Consider the following 26,819-nt stretch of genomic DNA (forward strand, 5'->3'; position numbering starts at 1 on the left):
TGAATCACTCGTTTCTTAAGTGAAAGTGATGTATTGATGACCTGATCAATATTCCCTCTCTATGAAGCTGACAGATCAAAGGTGTTAGCCTGTTTTCACATTCAGGAACAACTGCATTCATTTAAAGCTGTTCTTCTGGCCACCAAATAAACTTCAGACCAACACTGAGACCAGTTCAGTGGAGAAACGTTCCACCATGTCCTCCGGCTGGGGGGTGGGTTCACCGGCTCTTTACTGCTGTGCAGATATTCCTTTTTATTTTCACCAGATCACCAGAATCACATCCAGTCAAACAGACCATCTGGAAACAATTTACCCCCCCCACCTATACCGATCTAGTGAGTCAGCTGATAGCAACAACCAAAGGCCATGTGGTCTCTGCCCTCTCAGTCCATCCAGTCCAAACACAGTGATGTAATGAGGAGCAGGCGCAGCCAATCAGAAGTGATCAGGGAAAACAACAGCAAATTAGCATTTCCTGGGTTAATGGGTGTGACTGGGCAGGATGGAGCCGCCCCGCTAACACTTAATCCTCCCAGTCAGGTTTAGTTAATAATAACTTCAACTTCACACAAAGCAACACATTGTGGAGGTAACCACGTCCCGTCGGAAGGAGTTGGTTACATTTTTATTAACATGACCAGCATCAGCAGGCCGGGGGCCGATGCTGGATCCAGAGGGCCGTAACAGGATCTGAACGTGTTATCGCCTCCATCACTGGCCCACAGTCCCACCTGTGGACTGTTTTTGTCTGCGTGTCAAACGTGTCCCGGCACACCGCCCCCGGTGGGCCGACAGGGTCCCTGTCTGTTCCTGCTCCGCTCGGCTCAAGCGGTCAGATGAACAGGAGGAAGCATTCTCACCTGTGGCCACCTGTGGCCACAGAGTCCACGCCAATGGCAGCGGCGACGTGTGCAGGACTCAGGTATTCATGTAGAGCTTTACGTATGGGGCAATAGTGGACAGAAGTGGATCCAAGACTTTCTAATATTTTCTCTGTTAAGCATAGGTTTGCAGGTATGACAGAGCCGCTGACACACAGGTGACGCTTGGTGGAAACGTGAGAAATGGGCCAAACTGAGCAGACATGTGGGATTCTTCAACCATTTTAGTTTAATTATATTTCTCTTCTGAGGCACAAAGTTGTTCACGTAATTGTCTTGTAGTCTGTTTGCTAAATTGGTTCCACCAGAATTAAGGCTGACAGCTTAGAATGAAATCAGATTTAAAGGTCATTTCTCGCCGGAGGAGGAGCCCCAGAGGTGAACATGATAGTAGTGATACAGCCCTGACGAGTGCAGATCAGGGGGCGATAAGGACTTTGTTGAGTAGAACAACTCCTCCAGACACACTGGTTGCCCCCTCAGGTAGCAAGTGTTGACATGAAGGAATGTGAGCGGAGCGTGTTCCCTGCTTTCATCCCTCACTTCCCAGTGAACACAGCAGGAGAGGCAGAACCTCCAACACGGGCCAATCAGCCTGAAGCAAAGGAGGGATTCTGCCAAACGTCAAAATATGTGGTGTGAAGTGATTGAAACCCTCAAGGAATTCAAGTCAGGATCTAAATCAAAACTGGGAAAATAAAATAAATAGTTGTCGACATAATTATGAGAACGCTTTAATTATAACAGGGGTGAAGAAACGTCTAGTAAATATTAACGTGAAGGGAAAGTAAGGACAGGCACCAGGATATTAACGTCACAAGTTTACAAGGCTGTGATTCAGGAACCCACCAAAATCTAACCTTTGACCCCCACGTCCCGGTCAGACATCCACAGAGAATAGTCCTCTGTGCCGGAGAAAAACACAGGTGTGCTAACATTCAGAGCTACATTATGTCACAACCAATCAGCTGGACCAGTGACCTAGCAGCACGGCGCTAGTCACGCTAACTGAGGTGACTGGATAACGAATAAGTTAGTGCCTCTGGTGGGTAAATCCTCCATTAGCTTTAGCTTCTGTTGTTGTTCCAGTGTGTGTTAGCCACGTGCTACGCTGTCGCCCCGGCTAGCCCCGGCTAGCCCCAGCTAGCCCCAGCTAGCGTAGCCGTTGCTTAATGTGTTATGCAGTTGGCTCAGATGTCTGGATCAACAAGCCCTGTGTTTGTCTGGACCACGTTCATTGACCCCCCCACCAACAGGTCCCCTCCTACACAGAAAGCCTGCTGGGGCCCAGAGAAGGCCTGATTGCTCCTTGGTGGATACCTGGTGTTATAAAATACGAACATTCACCTGTGGACAGTGTGGAATGAGTTTTAAGATGCCCCCCCCCCCCAGTGAGGCTCTGGGTCAGGATGGTGTTTCCTTTTGGTTAAACTGCGCTCTGATTGGCTCTCCAGCAGTCTGTGATGATGATGCTCATCCATCCTGACAAGAAAATATCAAGACTGTTGAAATGGATGGAGGCCCCGGTTCTCCTGAGGCTCCTGGGGGGTCCTGAGCTCCAGAGTCCACTCATCAAGGGGTTTGATGCAGAAAGGGAGTTTTAACGTTACACTAGTTAAAGCATGACAGGATAGGTGTGTGTGTGTGTGTGTGTGTGTGTGTGTGTGTGTGTGTGTGTGTGTGTGTGTGTGTGTCACTACTGACCAACAGTGAATGTTTACCTCTAAACTTCTGGACTGAGGCTTTTTTCACGATAACAAGTTTGATATCACTTCTGAACAGAATCATTGATCTCATGTCATTGATCACATTTAGAAACTACATTCTACTGGCCTCTACTGAAGGTGGGGGTGGGGGGGTCAAGGTTTGTGGCTCTGCCCTCAGATTATTTTTGCTGTGAAATGCTTGTGTGTGCCAGAGGGGCCTCCACCCCCCCCTACAAAAACAGCAGTCCATCGGTGTTGACTTGTGTAAATTTCTCCCATTCCTGAGGCCCAGTGAGACGTCGTGAAGGTTCTGGTGCGTGGCCCCCCAACAGTACTTGGTTCTGTCATCAGGTGTCGGTCTCCATGACGGCTGTAGACGTGTGACGTGTTTTAGGATTTGTGTTCTACAGCCCCTCCTTACAGAGAAGTTACCTGATGGTGAATGATCTGACCTTTAGGGTCAGAGGTCAACCCCTGGCTGCACCTGGTGTTCAGTCAGAGGTGTGTTTGGTAAAAGGGACCAAATCACTAAAAAACCCTTCCTTTGCTGCTTGTGTGTGTGAAGGTGTGTGTGTGTGTGTTCACCTGCTCAGGTGATCACGTCAACAAACCAGATTCACCCATCACACAGGTGATCAATCCATCCATCCATCCATCCATCATCCATCACACAGGTGATCAATCCATCCATCATCCATCACACAGGTGATCAATCCATCCATCCATCCATCATCCATCACACAGGTGATCAATCCATCCATCATCCATCACACAGGTGATCAATCCATCCATCATCCATCATCCATCACACAGGTGATCAATCCATCCATCCATCATCCATCACACAGGTGATCAATCCATCCATCATCCATCCATCACACAGGTGATCCATCCATCCATCCATCATCCATCCATCACACAAGTGATCCATCCATCCATCCATCCATCATCCATCCATCCATCACACATGTGATTCATCCATCCAACCATCCATCCATCCATCACACAGGTGATCTATCCATCCATCCATCATCCATCCATCACACAGGTGATCCATCCATCCATCCATCCATCATCCATCCATCACACAGGTGATCCATCCATCCATCATCCATCCACCACACAGGTGATCCATCCATCCATCCATCCATCCAACTGCCACTGTCTCCTCTCCAGCTTCTTTCCCACCTTGCAGGTCTCGGGTCTCCTGGAGTCTAGCCCAGCTGACTACGGGTGAGAGGTGGGGTACACCCTGGATGAGACGCCAGCGCATCACAAGGCCACACGAAAGAAAACAGACCTACTCACACCTACGATCAGTCTATATGGACCAGTTCACCTACGCTGAACGTCTGTGGAGGTGGAGGAACCTGGAGAACCTGGAGAACCTGGAGAGACACGAGGAGAACATGCAAACTCCACACAGAGGAATCAAACCCAGAACCTTCTGGCTGTGAGGGGACAGCACCACCCACTGCACCAACATGCTGCACAAGAGAAATAAATGCCCCCAACGTTTGGACCGCTACAACAGCGACTGTACACGTGCTAACCTCCTTACTTCCTGTCAGCTGACCTCTGGGGGTCAAAGGTTCCACCCCTGGACAGATGTTTATCAGTCAGCCTTTAGCATGTGGATTCTTTCTGAACCAGATGTTCTTCAGCCTGAAAACAAAGTGCCCCCCCAGCAGGAAGGAGATCAGGCTTGTATGGACAGACGGGATGGAAGAAACACCCCAGGACTGAAACGTGAGTCTATTCTGTAGAGCCGGCCCACTGGGCTCACTGCTCACTCAGTCCAGACCTTCACCAGATAACGTTGTCCCCCAGTCAGGACCACCAACAGCAGGATGAGCTTTGGGGGGGTCGTCTGTGTTGTTAGCTGAAGCCGCTGCTAAATAACTGAAGCCACAACGCAAGAAAGAACAAGACAGCCTGAACGGAGTTGGTCGCTCAGACGTCTGACTTTATGGTCTGTTCCCACAGGCAGCTGCGTCATGGCCCCTAGTTCACAACGCATCAGTGTCAACTTCAGGAAACTCCCCAAAACATCCACGAAAACAGAAAAACCATCTACCAGCACAGTTTTGTGTTGCGTTGCATTCTCTACCGAGGTTATTAAGTGTTGCTGGGTGTCGATGCCGATCTGCATGTCGACATGCATCGAACAAGTTCATTCAAAATGCTAATGAAAATGTCTTTCAGCAGGAGTCGTGCATACATGGGGCTTTGATGGTTGTTGATCTTTGGGTGTGTGACCCCATGATGAACTGGTGTTCACGCTGCGTCTTGCCCCGTGTCGGCTGGGATTGGCTGGGATTGGCCCCCAACACATCACAGCTGTGTGTCGACATTCATTTTGTATTTCTCATAGTCAGATCATGAAACAGTCGAGGTGGAATCCATCAATACTTTCATGCAGCACAATTAAAACAGTGACTAAATTAATAGTATTAAAACATTTCACTGAGAAATGATGGGCGGAAGGTTCTGGGTTCACTTCCTGTCGGTGGGGGGTTTGTATGGCCCCACCTTCAGGGTGAATTGGTCACTCTGTGTGCGGTTGGTTCTCTTTCATGTGGCCCTGTGGAGAGATGGCGTCTCATCCAGGGTGTACCCCACCTTTCACCCGTAGCCAGCTGGGATAGCCTCCACGAGACCCTCGGTCCGTACCGTGGGTAAAGGACTGTAGACCATCAGACAGGTGGGGGCGAGGTCTCCGTCTCCCTCAGATTTATCCATCTGTTTTCTTTCTCCACTGGAATCCCCTCCTCTGCTCCCGTCCCGGTTCTTCATCAAACAAACTGATTGGGATCACAGTCAATCAAATGAACGGCGCCGCTGAACCCAAAGACTGATATTTGTTCCCGAAGCAGGAACGCCGTTAATCCCAGAAAACGCCTGTTGATTGAATTTATGTTACTGACAGCTAATGTTGGTCTTCTGCTGCTGCACCTGTGTGTCACCAGCAGGACTAGGGCCCAAACGTGAGACAGTGGAGACGTTCACCTCCGGTTTATTCAGGAAAGGCAAAAATCAAGGAAGCACAAGAAAACTCAAGAATCCCAGAAAACTGGAGACGAGGGAACACAGAATAATCTGACCCAGAACCAAAGACAACCCAGCTTAAAAAGCCTCAGGGTAATCCGGCTGATCAGGTCCAGGTGTTGAGATGAGGGACAGGTGTGGAGATCAGGCTCCGCCCACGAGTTTGGCCCCTCCTCCTGCCACACCCCAGCACAGCAGAGCACCAACACCAAACCGTGACCCTGTGACAGCGTGAGAGGGAATCTGTCCCAAAGCAGAGCTTCTGTCCAACACCATCATCTCTAACCACACGTTAGAACCACGCTGCTGATAAGAAGAGAAACATGAGACCTCCATTAAAGTTTGGTCTGCTGATTAAAATACAGACAGTCAATGAGATACAGACAGTAAATAAAATACAGACAGTAAATAAAATACAGACAGTCAATAAGATACAGACAGTCAATAAGATACAGACAGTCAATAAGATACAGACAGTAAACAAAATACAGACAGTAAATAAAATACAGACAGTAAATAAAATACAGACAGTAAATAAAATACAGACAGTAAATAAAATACAGACAGTAAATAAAATACAGACAGTAAATAAAATACAGACAGTAAATAAAATACAGACAGTAAATGTTTGACATGTAGTTTTTCAGTTTGGGAAATAGAAATGAGAGCAGAACTCAAAACACAACATGGGTGGGTATGTCCTTTGTGTGTGTGTGTGTGTGTGTGTGTGTGTGTGTGTGTGTGTGTGTGTGTGTGTGTGTGTGTGAGTGTGTGTGTGTGTGAGTAATTACGCTAAACGTTTTAGTAACATCCCAGCCACCATCGCACAAGAGAAGCCCACAGCAGACCTGTAGAGCTATTTATAGCCGACCCACTGTGTGTGTGTGTGTGTGTGTGTGTGTGTGTGTGTGTGTGTGTGTGTGTGTGTGTGTGTGTGTGTGTGTGTGTGTGTGTCAGGCTGCTCTGACACAAATAAATGAGCAGTGTTTCCTGCGTTGCACACTGACTTTCTTTCACCATACATGAAGCGTGTTGAAAAGAGCTTTTTCACTGCTAAGCCGACTCAACGATAACACACCGTGTGTGTGTGTGTGTGTGTGTGTGTGTGTGTGTGTGTGTGTGTGTGTGTGTGTGTGTGTGTGTCACCCATCACCCATCATCGTCCAATCAGATGTACTCATGACTCTTCTAACACTGGTCCTGATTGACTCCATCCTACAGAATCCCAACAATCCCGGTGGAGACTGTTGGGAGAAGAACATCATGGAGAAAAGAAACCAGCTTTAACAGACAGAAACCACGAGCAGAACCAAGTGGGCGGAGCCTCTGCTTCAACTGAAAGAGGTGGAAGGAGAACGATGGGTGGGAGGGAGTGGACGACGGAATGAGGAACAGTTGTAAAGAAAACAGCAACAACAAAACGCTAATAGTAATGATAGCAACAAAAACCATCATCATCATCACCATCATCATCATCATCATCATCATCATCACCATCATCATCATCATCATCATCACCATCATCATCATCACGTTGGGTCCTTTTAACAAATTGTTTTGAATGCAGTCATCCATCTTTCCAAATAGCCAGCAGCGTGGATCACATACAACCCAACATACATGTGCAAACACGGACCACACGTAGCTCATGTCCCATTTCCCAACCCACCGCTGTAACGTTAGCACACGCCAGAAACCTGGAGCCACACGAGGCTGGTTAATCCACACAGACATGGCCCAATGATTAGACGTAAGCATTATCCCACACCGCTCAGGAAACAGTACGTGTGGATTCATACGTTCAATGACAAACACATGATCAGCTTAAAGCTCCAGTGTCATCACACCCAACCAGTGGTTCAGCTGTTCTTCTTTAGCTAATGCTAAAAATGTATGGAAGTAAATGTTGATCGCTGGTGTGTAAATCACACGACTTCAATACATCCTCATCACGATGCCAAGATGCCATTCCATACTTGATGATTGATTATGGGTGATTACTGATACGTTGCTGTGATGTATCAGCTTTAAGCTTTAGCACGCGTTATTCTATCAAACTGTTTTTTATGCGTGATTTCATCGGTTGCTCTTACAGGAACACTTGGCCGCCTGAAGGTTGGCCACATAAACGTGGCTCCATGTTCCTGCTATTAAATGATGCCCACACAGTGGGAGATCCCGTAATCCACATGCAGGCACACGGCTAACCAGAGCCAGCTGAGTGTGTGTGTGTGTGTGTGTGTGTGTGTGTGTGTGTGTGTGTGTGTGTGTGTGTGTGTGTGTGTGTGTGTGTGTGTGTGTGTGTGTGTGTGTGTGTGTGCGTGCGTGCGTGCGTGTGTGTGTGTGCGTGCGTGTGTGTGTGTGTGTGTGTGTTTGTGCCCTCATGATTGGCTGAACGCTGCAGGGACGGAAGGACAGACGCACCAGCAGAGCAGAGGAACCCAGAGCCGGACCTCCTCCTGACGCTGCTGCTCCTTCCCCTCATCCTCGTTGGGACATCCATCATTCCTTCTCCCTCACAGCTCAACAGATGTGTGTGTCATAAAACATTTATGGGGGTTGTCAACGGAACCGAGGGCTGTTTGTATAAATCAGTTGTTTTAGCCTCGGCTATAAAAGTGTGGAAACACGATTACCTGACTTGGTGGAAGAGTCTTCAAAAGCCAACATGTATGAATTTACAGCTGCAGTCAGCATATTTCTACAATAGTAGAAGATTTATTAAAACAGTTTATTCTGCAAATTAAGGGAATCAGGGGGGAAAAAAGACTTGGCCCTTGATTTTACACCTTGGAAAAATTTTGACAGCATAAAATATTTTCAGTATTTCCAGCTGAGAAACAAATAACTGCTATTAACCATAAAAGTATGTGTCCAGGTGACGCTGCCGTGCCTGTTCCTGCAGGATTAGAAGCCTGGTTTGATGCTTTAATGTCAGTACACTTAGCAGAACCTCTTTTGACCCCTGGTGTTGTAGGGAGGGCAGTCATCAGCGACCCAGAGAGGTAGAAGTGTTCTACAAGAGGGCGACAATGAGAACCCTGGTTCAGTTTGAGTGATGTGAACTATGGAAATGGTGAACTTACTAGTGATGTGTTCAGCATTAGTAATCTTTGCCTCGTGGTGGTTGGTGGCCAAAGGAACACTCCCCAGGGGACACACCTGTGATGAAGACGAATCCAGGAGACCAGTCGATGTGAGGATTGTACTTCTTGAGCCAGAGGTGTTCTAAACCAAGTGAATGAGGTAAAGGGGTTGAGCCTGGAACTACAGGGCTTCAGTTCACAACTGAAGACGGTCTGGATAGAGGAACAGCTGCTACACCTCTTGTCCAGGAGACTCTGTTGAGCGAAAGAATCACTGAAAACATGAAGCTGATATTGAGTGTTTGTCATTTGTCAAGTTAATAAAAATTACGGTAATAATAATGCAGGTATTTGCTGATCTTATTGTTTGACAGCTAATATCGCAGTGGCCATCTTCCTCTTTTTAGTGATGAGGACAAGAAGAACTAAGATGATGGAGTGGCCTACAGCAAACGCTGTCATCAGTTGGACAGAGGTCCATCTGACGCTGATGCTTCAGCAGACACTGGTGTAGGTTGGAGGTGTAGTCCCTGACCTGGTGGCACTCCTGGAGATCATCTTAAAGTAAAGAGAGAGTAGAGAGTTACGATGTTGAATTAGTGTACGAAAAAATGTAGAGCCACATGCATCATGGATTTGAAAGTCCACTTAATAGTTTGCAGGACTTTTCTGAACCTCCTGGCAGACTGCCTGAGCAGGGTGACCAAAACACTCCATAAGTCATCCGTAAATCCAGAGCGTAACACGGCCTTGACACCACCACCCAATCCATCTCCTGCCCACTTGGGTTCTCTTCCTCTCAGTAATCCCAACACATTTGATAACTTCCTTGGTTGAAGAGAGTCTTTTGTACCGGGTCCGAGTGCACCGGGTCCGTGCTGGCCAGACTGTTGTGTTGAGGAATTGACTCAGAAGCTTCCCCTAAATTCAAGTCTTGGGCTCAGGCAAAGGTTCAGACAGTTTGTGAGCAGGTCGTTGGCTGGAGGTGGTTGTCTGCCACGGCTGGGAGGGTCTCCGTTGACACTGTGCCTGACGGTGGAGGTTTCCTGAGCAGGAGAGGCTGGCAGGCTGGGATACTAATCCCATAAATATCTAGGGCACAAGGAAATACGAATGAAAGCAGACGAGAAGAAGGCCTGAGTGTACGACTAGCACCTGAATGATCTGGTGAAGAGGAGTTGAAGCCAGCCAGACACACACAGACACACAAACTGGGACACCAGGACGGAGGAAGAATTGGCCCGAGAGAGAGTCACAGCTCGGAGCTAGAATGACAGATTGTGCACATTCTGTTCTCTTCACCTCCAAACCCTTCATCCATCTGGGTCCATCAGCACAAATGATCCTGACATCATCAGGAAGCTTTGTAAGCTGTAAAAACACACCTTTCATATTAGTTAGACCAGCTGGATCAGTTCATTGTAAAGTCATCTTTTGGTGCTTGGACTGTTGTGACTGATGCAACGGGGCAAAAAATAAAATGTGTGTATAACTTTAAAGACATGAAGCTGAACGTACAGCAGGCTATTTGAATGAGGGTTCAAATGGTACACGGCTAGCAGCTAGAGCTGCCAATGGGATTAGCCTTTTCTTGAAATGTCTCTCACCTTGTGAGCTTACAAAAAACTTTATTCAACATCTAAATTTTCTTTTAATTGGATGACCTCTGCAGGAGTTGGTGTCCTGTGCTGCACCAGCTGAGATGGACCCCCCCACCCCTTGAGAAACCAACACAAACAGAAACTTTTCATAGAGATGCGTCTGTATGACTGAACCACTCAGGAGTTTGTTAGTGCTGGACCTGACGGACATTTCTGGACTTTTAACAGTCCTTGGAGAAATGTGCACATTGGTGGGGGTGGGGGGCTGGGGGTTAGTGCAGGTGGCTTTACAATGACTGTATTTGCTCTCATCCCACCCACCATCAGTTCAGCCTTGTTTACTCTACAGGGCTATCTGTCCTTGGTTGGGGCCTGGATGTTTAGACAGCCTCTGATGGAGTTGCAGGCCTTCATGTAAACTCCCAGTCAGAGATAGGAGCTCCTCATGAGCGACTTAACGAGGGGAGTCTTTTCATTGGTTCACACTGAGGAACTTCAGGCGCTGAGAGACACGTCTAAACTGCCAGAGAGGCTGTACTTGACAAACACTGCCAATGTATTCATCAAGACGATGCAATGTCGTAACCACATGACGCTGGTGCAGATGGACACACACACACACACACACACACACACACACACACACACACACACACACACACACACACACACACACACACACACACACACACACACACACGTGAAGAAGAGTTCATACGCTCAGCAATAACATCCTGGGTACAGTACGCTCACATTTGGTTTGTATATCTACAGGAATGCAGGAATGTGTGTGTGTGTGTGTGTGTGTGTGTGTGTGTGTGTGTGTGTGTGTGTGTGTGTGTGTGTGTGTGTGTGTGTGTGTGTGTGTGTGTGTGTGTGTGTGTGTGTGTGTGTGTGTGTGTGTGTGTGTGTGAATGAGGCACGACATGTGCAGAGCTCCAGCTGTTGGACGCAGTCTGCCAGAGAACATGAGGCGTGGGTCCGGTTAGCTGCCCCCCCATCACTACATCCAGTCCCTCCAAGTAGGACGGCCACAGCGCCTACGGGACGGGAACACGTGGCCGACGCCTCATCCCTCTGTAGGCACCGACTCCGATCAACGCTCTGCTGTTGGTGTGGAACCCGCCTCATCTTCCCTGACTGCGGGTGAGGAAGGAAGGAGTGGTTTTCATTTTATGGAGAGAGTTAAGCCAAAAATACAATCGTAATGTTTGTAGAACAATCTGTGCTCCTTCAGGCCCAGAGGAGTGTTCCAGCTTCACAGATTCAACTTAAACTATTCAGTAAAGACACGGATTCCCTCTCATGCAGCAGCCTGGCTAAGAAAAGCACAATGTTCACTATGTGCACAGATAACATACCAAGTTATCAAGTGAGATGTAATGCACATTAAATAAAGCTGTGAAACATAAAGTATAATAATAGAAGAAGGCACTAAATGTGAGTCAGACATCAGGGTGCATTATGGGGAAAGAAGTGACCAGATTAAAGTGCCATGAGATGACTTCTGTTATGATTTGTCGTGATATTAATGAGATTTTAGCTGATTTGATTTGATGTGACGCGATTATGTAAAGAGAAGTAAAAACTGTTTCCTGACACAAAGGTACATGAAGAAGAGTCAGTTGTACGGAATCCAGGCGTTGCTTCACATGTTGTGATGCAGCATCACTCGCCCTCACACCACCCACTGAGTCTATCAGCGCCAAAACATGTCGGTCTGTCTCCTACATTCCTAAATTATCCTATGCAGCTGAATAGCTAGAGAATACTTGTGGTTTATTCCCTAAAGAAGAAGGGAGGGATGGATCGTTTTCAGGAGGTCAGACAGACAGAGAGGCTCTTCTCTGAGAGGACTAAAGCTGCTTTTACTCTACAGAACCAAGAGCCCGTTGGTTCAGCCCAACACAGACCTGTTGAGGTGACGCCGGTCGGGGTTCACGCTGAGATCGGAGCCAGAGCTGCAACCAGACCGATCATTCAAAATGACCTCAAACCAGGAAGGATCCTGAAGGATCACAGTTTCATCACATTCAATTACAGTTCACACATCTGTAAAGAGTTGGCTGCATGTGTGGGTGATTATTACAATTCAAGCATGTGACATGCAAACCATGCAATGTACACATGATTTAGATTCAAAAGTAAAAGTCTTCATCAAACACAACAGATTCAATAACAATGCCAGCTGTGGTTGTGTTTTCTGAACTAAAGGGTTCCAGAACACCGTCACTGCAGACGTCTTTCTTTGGACCTTTTCAGACCTGGTTTAAATGCTCATGAGAGCTCAAGCAGCTCAAAGTACAGGTGTGAATACGCTCAAGATGCACTAGAGACGTGTTTGATGTCTTTATTCTGCTGTCATAAATGGAGTCCCTCATTGTGTTTTAAATACAATTATATCTGAGGCATGCATTAAAGGTTTCCATGAGGGAATTTACAGAATTATGGAAGTATTTACAGTGTATTGGACTCTTTTTGACCAGTCACCTTTCATAGTGAGTATGTAAAAGAAAATGCAAATGTAAAGGCAAATGCTTTGTTTGGCATTAAAAGCCATTAGCTCAAAGTAGAAAGTGACTTACAGTCAGACCTGCCTACAGAGTGTGGATCCATTTACTAGAAACTATGCTGACAACCAGGGAGAAAAATGGAAACAACCTGTCAGTCCTGTCTTCATTGCTTTTATCAGTTTCTTTTCTTGGAACAGAATAGCACAGACGGATCTTAATTCATATTAGAAGGTTACAGACTTACAAAATATCTAACAAGAAAAGTAAAATAAAATGTGTTGTAACAGAAGGCAGAACGGTGACAGACAGGCGGCTCACAGGTTGTAAACTTTCCTTTAACACAAAATGTTTGATGGATGACGAGACAGGTTATTTTAATCAATAATCAATCTATTTGTATTAGATATTTAACATATTTACTGGAGGCTTTTTAAGATTATTTTTAAAAGGTGAAACTAAGAAGTTGAGCTTCCATTACAGAGTACAATCACATTTCATTTCCGTTTACAGGACTGACTGAATGGTTCATTGTGTGGGACTGGAGTTGTTGTGCACCGCCCCCTGTTGGCCACACATGGTAGACGCACAATACGTCATCAACAATGCGCCGAATTGTTTTGCGCATGCGCAGAAGCTGATAAATTTTAAACTGAACGGCGGGTAGATGAGCTGAAACCTGTGGAGACAAAAACACCAAAGTTTGCAGAAGGACTCGCTTTGAACGGACAGAATGAGCAGCACGCTGAGCGGAATCACCCTGAAGGGCAGCGCGGAGCTGGTGGCCGAGTTTTTCAGTGAGTTTTGTGTTTTAGGTGTTTTGGGTTTTTCCATAAAGACGAATCTTTGTCCACGCAGCATCGTGCTAACAGGCTAACAGGCTAACAGGCTATAGGCCTTTACAGTGTAGCTTAGCACAGTGTTAGCATCTTTAATTCCAACGCTGTTAACGTTTTAAAGTTAATTAGAGCAAATAACTAAATTAAAGTATCCATCTATGTATTTATCAGTTAGAACGTGAAGAGCAGTGCAGCAGACAGACGTTCCTGTGGGGCTAATAACGGTATCTGCCCCTGTTGGTGACCATGGTTGATCTTTATTAACTGACCGCTGCTGTAACATTATGTTCAGAGGATCGTTAAATGATCATTAAAAAGCACTAACCCTGACCCTGACCCTGACCCTAACCCTAACCCTAACCCTGACCCTAACACTAACCCTAACACTAACCCTAACACTAACCCTAACCCTAACCCTGACCCTAACACTAACTCTAACTCTAACCCTAACACTAACCCTAACCCTATCCTAACACTAACCCTAACCCTAAACACTAACCCTAACCCTGACTCTAACTCTAACCCTAACTCTAACCCTAACTCTAACCCTAACTCTAACCCTAACTCTAACCCTAACTCTAACTCTAACCCTAACTCTAACCCTAACTCTAACCCTAACACTAACCCTAACCCTATCCTAACCCTAACCCTAAACACTAACCCTAACACTAACACTAACACTAACCCTAACACTAACCCTAACACTAACCCTAACACTAACACTAACACTAACCCTATCCTAACCCTAACCCTAAACACTAACCCTAACACTAACACTAACACTAACCCTAACACTAACCCTAACACTAACCCTAACACTAACCCTAACACTAACCCTAACACTAACACTAACACTAACACTAACCCTGACCCTAACTCTAACTCTAACCCTAACCCTAACCCTAACCCTGACCCTAACCCTGACCCTAACCCAAGCTGCAGTGTTGTTGTACCTGTTCCTCATTCCTGTTTTAATGTGACCCCACTGGGTTCTCTCCTCCACAGCCTTTGGCATCAACAGCATCCTGTACCAGCGGGGCATCTACCCCCCCGAGACCTTCACCAGGGTGTCCCACTACGACATGAGCCTGCAGCTCAACACCGACCCCACGCTGAAGAACTACCTCACCAACGTCGCCTCTCAGCTCAAAGGTGTCCTCTCTGGTGTTGTGTTGATGACTTCAGGATTCCTCAATCCTGATCGACTTGATCGATCCCTGTAGGGGAGTTAACGCCTCGCATTTGTGTTTCAAACGTTTTTAATGACACTAATTCTGGTCTTGCTTTAAAAAATCTCAAATGAAGAAGTTTGATTCTGGACTGATTTATTTTGCTGGATGTGTGTGTGTGTACGTACGTAAGTACGTACGTACACACACACACACACACACACACACACATATATAAAAAAGAATGTTTCAGACAATGGGATGGAATAATCTATCCTCTGCTGCAGGAAGAGAAAACAAAAGGAGTCCCGATTTTTTCTAGTGTTTTAAAATCAGTTTATGTATTTTTTTTTCTACTTTGTTTCATCCTCATTGGTTTAGAAGTGACTGAAGTCGGCTCTGTTCTGTTTGTCTCACGTTCCTCTTCCTGTTACAGAATGGCTGTATAAGTGCACAGTGCAGAAGCTGGTGTTGGTGATCACAGGTCTGGATAAGCAGGAGGTTCTGGAAAGATGGCAGTTTGACATCGAGTGTGACAAGACGGCCAAGGAGAGCAGGTCAGCGCTGCTTCTGCTCAGAACATGTTGTTTAAACACTCTTTCAGTTATTTAAATGGTGTCTGACATTACTGAGCTCTACAGTGGTGTACATAACAAGGAAACATATGCTGTACCCGATTTTTAATATTTTTTTGGAGTAGTTGTTAATTTGCAGACCAATCAATCTCCAGCAGGGGGCAGTCAAGGGTAAAGATGCAAATCCCAATAAATATAACAGAATGATAAATGAAAATATCTTAACGTAGTTTATGTGTACTCATTATGATGTAGTGAGAAGAAACAGATAACTTAGTAATACAAAGCTCAGATTTATTGTGTTAAAACTAATTAAGTATTTAAATTCTAGTAATCTTGTCACCCTCTGAAAACGTGGAATCGTAGATGTTGGTGACTTTGTGTTTGACTCTGTCTTCGTCTGGAATGAGGTCTAGAATAGAGAGCAGCGAGTTCAACATGGCGCCCCATACATCTGCTATTCGTCCCTTTCAGTGACCTGACTTCCTGTCCTCCCCAGTGCTCCCAGAAACAAATCCATCAAGACCATCCAGGATGAGATCCGCTCTGTGATCAGACAGATCACGGCCACGGTCACCTTCCTGCCCTTGCTGGAGACGCCATGTGAGTCACGCTTCTCTACCATCATGCTGAGTCGTCTCAGTTTCTATTTCTGACTCTGTTGACCCCGTGACCTTTGCCCCTCTCTCCAGGCTCCTTTGACCTCCTAATCTACACAGATAAAGACGTGTTGGTTCCTGACAAGTGGGAGGAGTGTGGACCGCAGATCATCAACAATTCAGAGGAAGTGCGCTTGCGTTCCTTCACAACTTCCATCCACAAAGTGAACAGCATGGTGGCCTACAAGAAGACCGACTCCATCTGAACCCCCCACCTGTCACCCCCCCACGTGTCCAGTGAGCTGTACATAACACTGACCACTGCCTCTGAAGAAGACAGATCTGACTGTCCTGTCGTCCCCCCCGTCTGCTGGAGGCGGGAACAACCTGATGTAAATACTGAAGCAGTCGCCTGCTGTGACCTTCTGCCTCTTCTGAACTGTCTTCCTCTGGTTTTAGAAGCGAGCGGTTTATATGTCAAACTTTTATAGAACGTCATCAATAAATGACTTTCACCAAGGTTTTTGAGTTGACTGTTCTGACCACTAGGTGGCAGAGTGACATGAACTCCCCGGTGTGTCCCACCAGAGACGGGATCATGATCACATGATCCACGTTCACGGTGGTAAAATGTGTGTACAATAAAAGTAGAAGTTCATAAAGTACGTATTAAGTACTGAAGCTTTGATCCAAATAAACTGAAATTTGCAAGAAAACGACAGCTTCCTTTTTGCTCAGCTTCAGTCTTTGTTCTGCACAACAGAACTGGTTAGGGAAAATATATTGGTATTTTATTCAGCTTTTGACTTAAAGAAATAAAACCAGGAAAGCCTTTTTTCAAAATTGTGCTTGTTTGTGTTAAAAGTTTCCCCTTTTAACTACCTTGACTACAGGAAGTCAGAGGAGTCAGTTCAGGCAGACAATAATTTAATGCAAATTTTACTTCATCATTCAGTTATAAAAAATGGGATGCAGAAAAATAACATTTTTCTTTTTAAATTGTGAATTGGTCTTATTTTATCACAACAAGGCAGTGAAAAAAATCTAGACCCATTTCCGTTAAAGCGAGGGCCCAGTCTTTGGCTCTTTATTTTGAAAAGTTTTGAACAATAATAAAGTACATTTCCAAATATCAACGTTTTCAAGAAAAGTCCTTCGGATGGGATTTCTTAAAAGTATGAAAACTACTATATAAAGAATTGTGTGCTCTTGATAAAAGGATGACATTAAAATATAGAAACTCTAATAAATATATTAAACAAAAATAAATATGCAAAAGACAATGAGTGAAAAAGATACAAAAGAGAAACCCTCGTGTGTGTGCTGTGAAAAGACATTTTACAATCGTATCGGATTGTCGTGACACCGTAAAAAAGTGAGTGTGTCCCACTACTGGTGCTGATCCCTGGGGGGGCCACTAGATTTCACTATCTGTGATATAGAATGAAAACCACTCTGTGCAAAAATAAAAATGGCTATTACAATAAATATAGCTTAGTGAGGAGTCTCTTCTCTGGTGAGTCACAGTCGTGACGACAGGACGTCTCACAAAGTTTGGTGAAATGAGCGTGAACTCCAGAAGCATCAACGTGTTCAAAGTCTCTAGTTTATATCTGCAGCTAAAAGTTCTGAGAGATCTGTTACCATGGTGACACAGCTGGAGTCCTGGGGGTTCAACTAGTCGGTGGTAAAGGTTAACAGTAGTTAGTTCCAACATCATCCATATGTTATTTACTGAGAAGCACAAAAGTACAGGAAGTAAAGCAGACGTGTGTTAACAGGACGCTGATTTGTTTCTGTAAAAAGTTCCTATCGTGTTAGCCTCCCCTTTAGCACACAGGCTAGCTAACCACACCCGCTTTATGCCCTGTAGAAATGTTTTAGATGGTAATATAACAGATAACACTGGAGTACTGCAATATTTTTAATTTTAATAGTTTCTATGTTAAAAAGGTTTGGCTCTGGTTTGCTGTTGTGTTTAAACCCCCGACATCTAGAGGGCGCCGTTCTAATTTAATAGTGGTTGTTTGACTCTTTCAATACCAGAAAAACACAAAGTTGATGCGTTAAATGAGAACACTGGTCACTGAGAAGAGAAGTGGAATGTGAATAATAAACCTCACAGATTAGCCAATGATGTTGGAGGAAATATGCAGTTTGCCTCTCGATCTGAGCCAATCAGAAAACAGTCTTAGTGGCGCTGGCTCTGAAGTGTTTACGGTGAACAAAACATCCCGACCATAAAGTACCTGGTTTTTAAAGGCTGCTGCTAACGGAGGGTATTTATATGTAAATAAACTTATGATGAACCCTGTAAACAGTCTAAGGTGGAGTTCAGTGAGGTAGTTCAAAGTTAACCAATTTATTATCTGATTGGCAAGTATTACATATAAAAATGGGGATTTCTTTTATGTCGTATCTCTGTGCCCTAACATGAACATTTCTAGCCTTGTCCTGATGAACCTATAGCATTCATATATTAGCATTACTGTCATTTTAGCATTTCTGCCTTTAAAGCCCAACTCCCAGCAAGTTCTTGTTCAGCAATTCAGAAATTAAATTAGTGACTGTAGAATGAATAAATCTGCAAAAATAGAACTACAGCTGTAAGAAGTATTTTAACCTGTTAGAAAAACTGTTTTGAGTTTTCTGGACTGGAATGCAACGCACTGATCCTTCACGTAATCTACACGTAATCTACACGTAATCTACACGTAATCTACACGTAATCTACTCTGTCAGGAATGTGTGCTTGTTTCAGGAAACTTTGTGAGACTAATGCACACGGAAAACCCGTGACTGGGTGGAGAACCACACACGTGTTGTGTTCACGCCAATCCGTTGACGAACCCCTTCTCACACTCCTCAGCCAAAAGCTTCCAGCGCTGGCGGTTCTCCTGACACCCCTCCAGCAGGGGGGAGCAGAACTCCGACATGCCCGCCAGGGTCTGTGGGACAAGGACAAAACATCAACCGTCCAGTCACTGAACATCTCCCCTCCCACACGTTTATCTTACACAACTTGTCAGAAATAACCTGGTGAACGTCGACTTCTTCAGATAATTTCCAGAGAATGTTCAGAAACAGTCAACTTTGGTGGGTTACCTCATATAACTGTGTGCAGATGGCGTCGATGAACGACACCTGCATGCTGGGAATCTTGTCTCTTTTCTCACGGTTCATCAGGTCCTGTCCACAAGGAAAAATTAAACCAAGCTTCAGTTCTTTGAAACAACGATTCCATTCCCAACATAAGGAGCGTTTATTAACACAACTGGACTAAACTGTTGAATGAGAGAAAAACCCAGAGTCGCCATCAACCAATAAAAATCAGATGTTGGTTCCAAGTTGTAAATCAACAGAATGATAATAAACGAGAAACGAGTAAAAACACCCACGAATGGCTCAGAAGAAAACACTGGACCCCAGTGAGGTGTCCTCTGTGAGGCCCGATCTAAATACTGAATATCTGAGTAGAAAGCTGAAACATGGAGCAGTTTGTTCATGGGGAGTCCACCAGATACCTGTGGAGTTGACAGGAAGTCTCATGGAAATCACTGGATTCCAGTAAAGAGGCTGTGCCACAACGTGTTGGGTTCAGGGTACCATCATTTTAGTCAGGGCAGGTTTTATAGTTTGTCGTTCTAAAACGATTCTGTTGAAACAGGTTCGTTCTCAGTAATTCTTCATTATTGTGACTTTTTTCAGTCTCAGGTTATGTCAGTGACCCTCGTGGGTTTTCCTTTCATTAACAGAACCAGCAGCAGCTCCTTCCACGTGTAGACGAGTGGAACATCACTGTTACTGATATTCATGAATACAAACCATTTATTGATCTAAACAATGATTAACCGTGATGTTTGTCACTGTGTGCTACTTCACATTATCTTAATTGTGTTTATCTGATTTCCGCTTTCAACTTATTTTAAATTGTTTTATTAGATTTTTATTTATATTTAACTGCATTATGTTCATGGTTTTATGGCGTGTTGATTGTGTTTTTATCCGGTTGCTGTGCAGCACTTTGGAAACCTTGTGCTTATTTAAATTGTGTCATATAAATAAAGCGGATTGGATCGGTCATTAATTCAGTCCATGTAATGTGACATCATCTCACATCAGCAAAACAACACGTGGCGTTTGATTTACTGTCGTCTGTGGAAAGTGAAGGTTTAAGTACTAAAAACGATGAAGTTCAGAATAACATCATCATCATCATCAGTAAAGACTGAAGGAGCTGATGTGTCTTCAAACAATAAGGGCCACGACCCCAGAGGGGACACAGCTGTTCACCAGCGCTCCACTCACACTGGGCTCCGTGTTCAGCTCTCGTCTCTCCTTATCGCCCTGTTCGAAGAACTCGGTCGCCACCAGCTCCGCGATCTGGACCAGAGAGAAGACAGAATGATTCGTCTGAAGAGGAGCAGACGTGTGGAGTGAATGGGACAAGAAAAACTGTCACACATTAATACCTCCATCCTACACACATTTAAAAACAGGAAACATCTGTGGTGGTTTGAACGTCGGATGAAGAGCCTAACGCCAGGATTTCACTTCAAACCAGCAGTTAATTCAAGCTGAGGAACACCAGAGGACGTTGAACACAAGATAAATCTACTTCAACCTGTTAATACTGAAAAAAACCTTCAGAGAGAAGTCACTGAAAAGTTCATTCATTCATTCATTCATTCCTTTCATTTCCAAACGACTAATTCTGCTTTCGTGGGTCACGGGGGTTGATGGAGCCTATCCACAGATGCTGCAGAGATATTGCCGTCATTCAAAATTATTATTGATAATTCTATTTAAATATTAAACAAATGTCCCGTCCTAGCTAGAAATGATTCAAATGTAATGCGTATTAAAATACATTCAGTGAACTCAAAGACATTAAAATACACCTGAATCCATGACCAGCTGACTTTGTAGGGCAGGTATCACAATGATGGCTGAGAGGAGTGACAGCAGGTGTTTCAGATCAGGGTTAAATCAGCCTGACAGGCATCAGGTCCACAGGGGGGTCCGGTCCTGTGACTCCATGATGTTCTCTACATTTCAGCAGCACTCTGATGGCCTACAGCACCAGGGGGGGCAGGATCAGGACCCAAACACAGGACACCAGTGGAGACGTTCACGTCCGGTGAGACGGAACCAAAGTGACCCAGAACCAAAGAGAACCCGGTTCATAAAGCCTCAGACTGATCAGACTGATCAGGTCCAGGTGTGGAGATGAGGCTCCGCCCATTAGTTTGGCCCCTCCTCCTGCCACGCCCCAGCACAGCAGAGCACCGTGACACTAACACCAATCCGAGACTAGGAGGGGTTTACCCCCCAGGAGGAAGCAGCCGGTGTGGATCACTCTTCAGCAGCTCAGCAACACCAACTGGATCTCCAGTAAAAAAACACTGGACCTCCAGCAGGACCACCATGAAACCACTGGACACCACACGTGACACAATCAACACGGAATGAACACGTGAGCGCTTCAACAAACACGGGTGTAGAGATGGAACACAGTCATACGTGTGGGGGGGGTCTAGAGGAAACTGGGTCAGACGGAGGGAAAGCCTTAGAAAGGAGGAGCAGTCACCTGACTCTAATGGACTCTATTCTGACTCTAATGGACTCTGTTCTGACTAATGGACTCTATTCTGACTCTAATGGACTCTGTTCTGACTAATGGACTCTATTCTGACTCTAATGGACTCTGTTCTGACTCTAATGGACTCTATTCTGACTCTAATGGACTCTGTTCTGACTAATGGACTCTATTCTGACTCTAGTGGACTCTATTCTGACTCTAATGGACTCTGTTCTGACTCTAATGGACTCTGTTCTGACTCTAATGGACTCTATTCTGACTCTAATGGACTCTGTTCTGACTCTAATGGACTCTATTCTGACTCTAATGGACTCTATTCTGACTCTAATGGACTCTGTTCTGACTCTAATGGACTCTATTCTGACTCTAATGGACTCTGTTCTGACTCTAATGGACTCTATTCTGACTCTAATGGACTCTATTCTGACTCTAATGGACTCTATTCTGACTCTAATGGACTCTATTCTGACTCTAGTGGACTCTATTCTGACTCTAATGGACTCTATTCTGACTCTAATGGACTCTATTCTGACTCTAATGGACTCTATTCTGACTCTAATGGACTCTGTTCTGACTCTAATGGACTCTATTCTGACTCTAATGGACTCTATTCTGACTCTAATGGACTCTATTCTGACTCTAATGGACTCTGTTCTGACTCTAATGGACTTTATTGACCCCCCCAGTCAGAGCTGCTCTAGTCTGAGGGTGGGGGCGACTTCAGCCCCACGTCAGAGTAACGCCTGCAGTCAGGGACGGCGTCACTAAACCTCCAACATCAGGAAAAACACTCCTGGATTCATCAACCGCTCTCCAGCTGTTGACTTTGGAGGACGCTTGAATACTTAAACCAGATGTTCACCATCAGGAGTTCACCATCAGTTCACCATCAGTTCACCATCAGGAATTCACCATCAGTTCACCATCAGGAGTTCACCATCAGTTCACCATCAGGAGTTGACCATCAGGAGTTGACCATCAGCAGTTGACCATCAGGAGTTGACCATCAGGAGTTGACCATCAGGAGTTGACCATCAGGAGTTGACCATCAGGAGTTCACCATCAGGAGTTCACCATCAGGAGTTCACCATCAGGAGTTCACCATCAGGACGGTGAAACGAGCTCAACAAACGGTTTCCTTCCAGATGGGTGTGTTGTTCTGTCTTCAGCATCATTTCTTTAGTTGAGACAAACGATGTGTTCACTAAAGTAACCGTAGTGAAATCACACTATGGTCTCTGAGTAAAAAAGGAAGCTCTAGTTGGTCTTTATTTCTCTGTCTCTCAGTGATGTTTGGTCATGAGGATTCTCTCTGGCCATCAGTAGTTAGCTAGTTAGTACCACCATGGTCGTACTGGTCCTGTGTTGACGGGTTCTCCACCACTGAACCACGTCTCCAGCACGAGGTTCACCAATGAAAATGTGAGGGAAAAAAAGACGCTTTCCTCAGTATTGATCACTGCTGATTATTGATCCACATTCGTGTGTAATTCTGGCGTCAGACTGAATTCTGATCAGATTTATTCTCTTCCAGGTGATCAGAGGAGACGAGGTCGCCTGGCAACGCCTCGGAATATGCAGACGACCCTGAATGGATTAGAGGTGTCACCTGAGGACACGGGGCTCAGCTGTTCATATTAATGAGGACACACTCCATACACACAACGACAACACGTAACACACACACGTGTAACTGTGGGTCCTAATGAGGTGCAGACGTACAAAGATCAGCAGAGATAAAACAACAGAGATAATGATGACATGAGTGTGTGTGTGTGTGTGTGTGTGTGTGTGTGTGTGTGTGTGTGTGTGTGTGTGTGTGTGTGTGTGTGTGTGTGTGTATGTGTGTGTGTGTGTGTGTGTGTGTGTGGTAAGCAGAGTTCATTTAACCTCCAGAAAGCAGTGCATCAACAACAATGTGTGCATCCCAACAGTGATAACAGAATATACGGTAGAAACGACGCAAGGACTGAGTTTAGCCAATAGATCAATATAAAAACTAAACAAACTGTTAATTTTACTGTTTCTATTGATAAGATCATAACTGTTTACTCAGGAATAAAAAAGGACAAGTATTCCAAAGACATGCAGCGTGTTGTTTTACCCTTTTCTGCACCGGCCAGGGTTTGGTGATGGCAGAGATGTCACACGCTGTCATCAGCATCGACCTGAAGGACGGAGACAAACAAGAATGTTCACAGCTGGTGGGATGAAACCCCACCAGGAGAGATGGGATGACGGTAGAATCTGAAGGCCTTGTTTCACTTGAAAAGAGAATTCTTCCAAAAAAAACTCTTTCATTAATTACTTAATGTTTCAAAATGAAGAGGTTTCTTCCCAGTGGAGGGATAAGCAGCAGACGTGATCTGATTTAAGGTGAGGAAGAAGAAAAATAGCTGATCAATTGTAAAGAATTCATTCAAACTCATTTACAGATTAAAAGTTGTCATCTTTCCTTCGTGCTTGTGTTTTTATGAGACGCTAACGTCCTGCTGCTCCAGTCTGGACAGTAACACAGATCTGATGAACTATTTAACCTCTGGTGAACAACAGGAGTGTGTGTTCACGATCAGATAAAGGTGTCCCACGTTGCTGACGGACTGTAAACCTTACCTCAGTAGTTCTCTGTGATCCTCGTCCTCCCAGACAAACTGACTGTTCTTTGTGAGCTCAAAGAACTCCCCCCGCCTCCTGACGGCACACAGAATGACAGATAATTGCCCCCATTATATAAACACTGTCCTCGTCTACCACCCACTGTCTGGAATGGGAGAGACGGAATCAGACTGGAATCACCCCCCCCAGAGGGAACAACTTGACGGTTTGATTACTTTACAGGTGAACCCGTCTGATTTGTTACCAGTGAAGTACCAGTCTGTTTCCACTGCCGCCCATTAAAGCCTTAATGCATTAATGACGGGTTATATTTCACCTTGTTAGCCTGACCCTGACGTCTCTGCCTATATTAGCCACGAGCTAACAGCACGGAGCAGAAATGTCTTAAAGAACGTGTAAGTGGTGGTTATTGGACAAAAGCAATGCTTCGTGTCTGCTGGACTAACAGAGGTGAGGTCACCTGGAACACCAGGTGACATCACTGATGACGTGTTCAGCTGCATCAGAAGATTCAAAAAAGAACTAGAACCAGCGAGAGGTGGGAGACGCCCAAGACGCAACGCCAGCGCCTGACTCACCTACAGCGGGTTCGGGTTCGGGTTCGGGTTAGGGTTAGGGTCTCTGACCCGTCAGAGTAAAACTAGACTAAACTAAAAACACCATAAGTCACTACTTTTTTGACACTGCATCACATCACCTGAAGAAAGTGACATGAGGCAGCTTTTAAGAGTTATTTTACATGACTGGAACCCTAACCTTAACCCTAACCTTAACCCTAACCTTAACCCTAACCTTAACCCTAACCCTTATCCTAACCCTAACCCTAACCTTAACCCTAACCTTAACCCTAACCTTAACCCTAACCCTTATCCTAACCTTAAACCTAACCCTAACCCTAACCTTAACCCTAACCTTAACCCTAACCCTGACCCAACCCTAAACCTAACCCTAACCTTAACCCTAACCCTAACCCTAATCCTAACCTTAAACCTAACCCTAAACCTAACCCTAACCTTAACCCTAAACCTAACCCTGACCTTAACCCTAACACTAACCTAACCCCTAACCTTAAACCTAACCCTAATCTTAACCCTATCCCTAACCCCTAACCCTAAACTAACACTACTCTAACCCCATGCCTAGCCCTAACCCTAACCCTACCCTTGCCCTAACCCTATCCCAACCCTAACTCTAACCATACCCTAACCCTAACCTAACCCTAACCGTACGCTAACCTAACCCTACTCTACCCTAACCTAACCCTACCCTAACCCTACTCTAGCCCTAACCTAACCCTACCTTAGCCCTAACCCTACCCCTAACCCTACCTTAACCCTACCCTAACCTTACCTTAACCCTACTCTAACCCTAGTCCTGCCCTAGCCCTAACCCTACCCTAACCCTACCCTAACCCTACCCCTAACCCTACCTTAACCCTACTCTAACCCTAATCCTGCCCTAACCCTAACCCTACCCTAACCCTACCTTAACCCTACCCTAGCCCTAACCCTACCCTAACCCTAATTCTGCTCCTAGCCCTAACCCTACCCCTAACCCTAATCCTGCCCCTAGCCCTAACCCTACCCTAACCCTACCCTACCCCTACCTTAGCCCTACCCTAACCCTAATCCTGCCCCTAGCCCTAACCCTACCTTAGCCCTACCCTAACCCTAACCCTATCCCTACCCCTACCTTAGCCCTACCCTAACCCTAATCCTGCCCCTAGCCCTAACCCTACCTTAGCCCTACCCTAACCCTAACCCTGCCCCTATCCCTAACCCTACCTTAGCCCTACCCTAACCCTAACCCTGCCCCTATCCCTACCCCTACCTTAGCCCTACCCTAACCCTGCCCCTAGCCCTAACCTTGTCCCTGACACTGAGCCCAGAGGAAGTTCATTTTAGCCGCTCTCATCAGTGAACTTGTTCTTGTTCTCGGGTTCAGTTCACTTCACCTGGATCAGGACGCGTCTGGGGGAGGGGCTTGTCGGAAACCACCTAGTGGTCAGGCTTCACTCATACAACCCAGTCAGGCACATCCCATAATGTGCCACATGGGTCCGTACTCCAGATAGCATATTAGCACGTTAGCTTACACTTGTGCATCGTATTGTATCTACATACAATACGATGAGGAACAGCTGTGCATGTTGTGCTAGTTGTTCCATAGGTGTGTGTTTCCATGGTAACTCCACAGGGAGCAGATGTGGACTTTGGATTGTGTTTAATCTCTGTTCTTGAAGTTCTTTTTTAAAGCAGGAATAAAGTCCCTCCTCCTGAACAAATGTCCTGGGGTGTTCCCTGTCTGTGTCTCCAGGCACCGCGTCACCTGGGCCTGACAGCTGAACCTACTTCATGTACAGGGCCAGGTCCGTGGCCAGAATAGCCCTCTCGATCATCTTCAGGGTGGCCTTGTACTCGTCCAGGGAGAGACCGCCCAGGATCTGGTTCCCCTGCAGAGGAGAGAACGGGTTCGGGTTCTGGTTCTGGTTCCATTACCAACACATGTAGAGTTTCAGTCAGAGTGACAACCCTCTTCTGTGTCTCTGGTAGAGAAGAGGTTACCGTGACAACAAGACACACAC

General features: G+C 45.5%; 2 protein-coding genes across 4 annotated transcripts in view; one reads left to right on the forward strand and one right to left on the reverse strand.

Moving 5' to 3' along the window:
- The first annotated feature begins 13,488 nt into the window (after window positions 1-13,488).
- On the forward strand, window positions 13,489-16,750 carry mad2l1 (MAD2 mitotic arrest deficient-like 1 (yeast)). Its single transcript, XM_068308404.1, has 5 exons — window positions 13,489-13,632; window positions 14,680-14,826; window positions 15,280-15,400; window positions 15,918-16,021; window positions 16,111-16,750. The coding sequence occupies exons 1-5, from the start codon at window positions 13,569-13,571 to the stop codon at window positions 16,281-16,283; spliced, it is 609 nt and encodes a 202-aa protein (XP_068164505.1). The 5' UTR covers window positions 13,489-13,568; the 3' UTR covers window positions 16,284-16,750.
- Window positions 16,751-17,814: 1,064 nt separating this feature from the next.
- pde5ab (phosphodiesterase 5A, cGMP-specific, b) overlaps window positions 17,815-26,819 on the reverse strand; it is a 47,965-nt gene continuing 38,960 nt past the window's right edge. For all 3 annotated transcript variants that reach the window (XM_068307960.1, XM_068307959.1, XM_068307958.1), the window contains exons 17-22: window positions 26,587-26,687; window positions 24,233-24,310; window positions 23,724-23,787; window positions 20,326-20,400; window positions 19,123-19,206; window positions 17,815-18,965 (exon numbers count right to left, since the gene is read on the reverse strand). In XM_068307960.1, coding sequence (XP_068164061.1) covers window positions 18,846-18,965; window positions 19,123-19,206; window positions 20,326-20,400; window positions 23,724-23,787; window positions 24,233-24,310; window positions 26,587-26,687 — 522 coding nt within the window. In that variant the 3' untranslated portion in view covers window positions 17,815-18,845. The remainder of the gene's footprint in view (window positions 18,966-19,122; window positions 19,207-20,325; window positions 20,401-23,723; window positions 23,788-24,232; window positions 24,311-26,586; window positions 26,688-26,819) is intronic.

The sequence above is a fragment of the Antennarius striatus genome, chromosome 23 (genome assembly GCF_040054535.1).
Source record: "Antennarius striatus isolate MH-2024 chromosome 23, ASM4005453v1, whole genome shotgun sequence".
NCBI lineage: Eukaryota > Metazoa > Chordata > Actinopteri > Lophiiformes > Antennariidae > Antennarius > Antennarius striatus.

Excerpts from the sequence above, each read along its gene's own strand:
- mad2l1 (XM_068308404.1), top strand. The coding sequence starts at position 13,569 with ATGAGCAGCACGCTGAGCGGAATCACCCTGAAGGGCAGCGCGGAGCTG. Across the intron at positions 13,633-14,679 it reads GCTGGTGGCCGAGTTTTTCA|CCTTTGGCATCAACAGCATC; the intron begins GTGAGTTTTGTG and ends TCTCCTCCACAG. Across the intron at positions 16,022-16,110 it reads GCCCTTGCTGGAGACGCCAT|GCTCCTTTGACCTCCTAATC; the intron begins GTGAGTCACGCT and ends CCCTCTCTCCAG.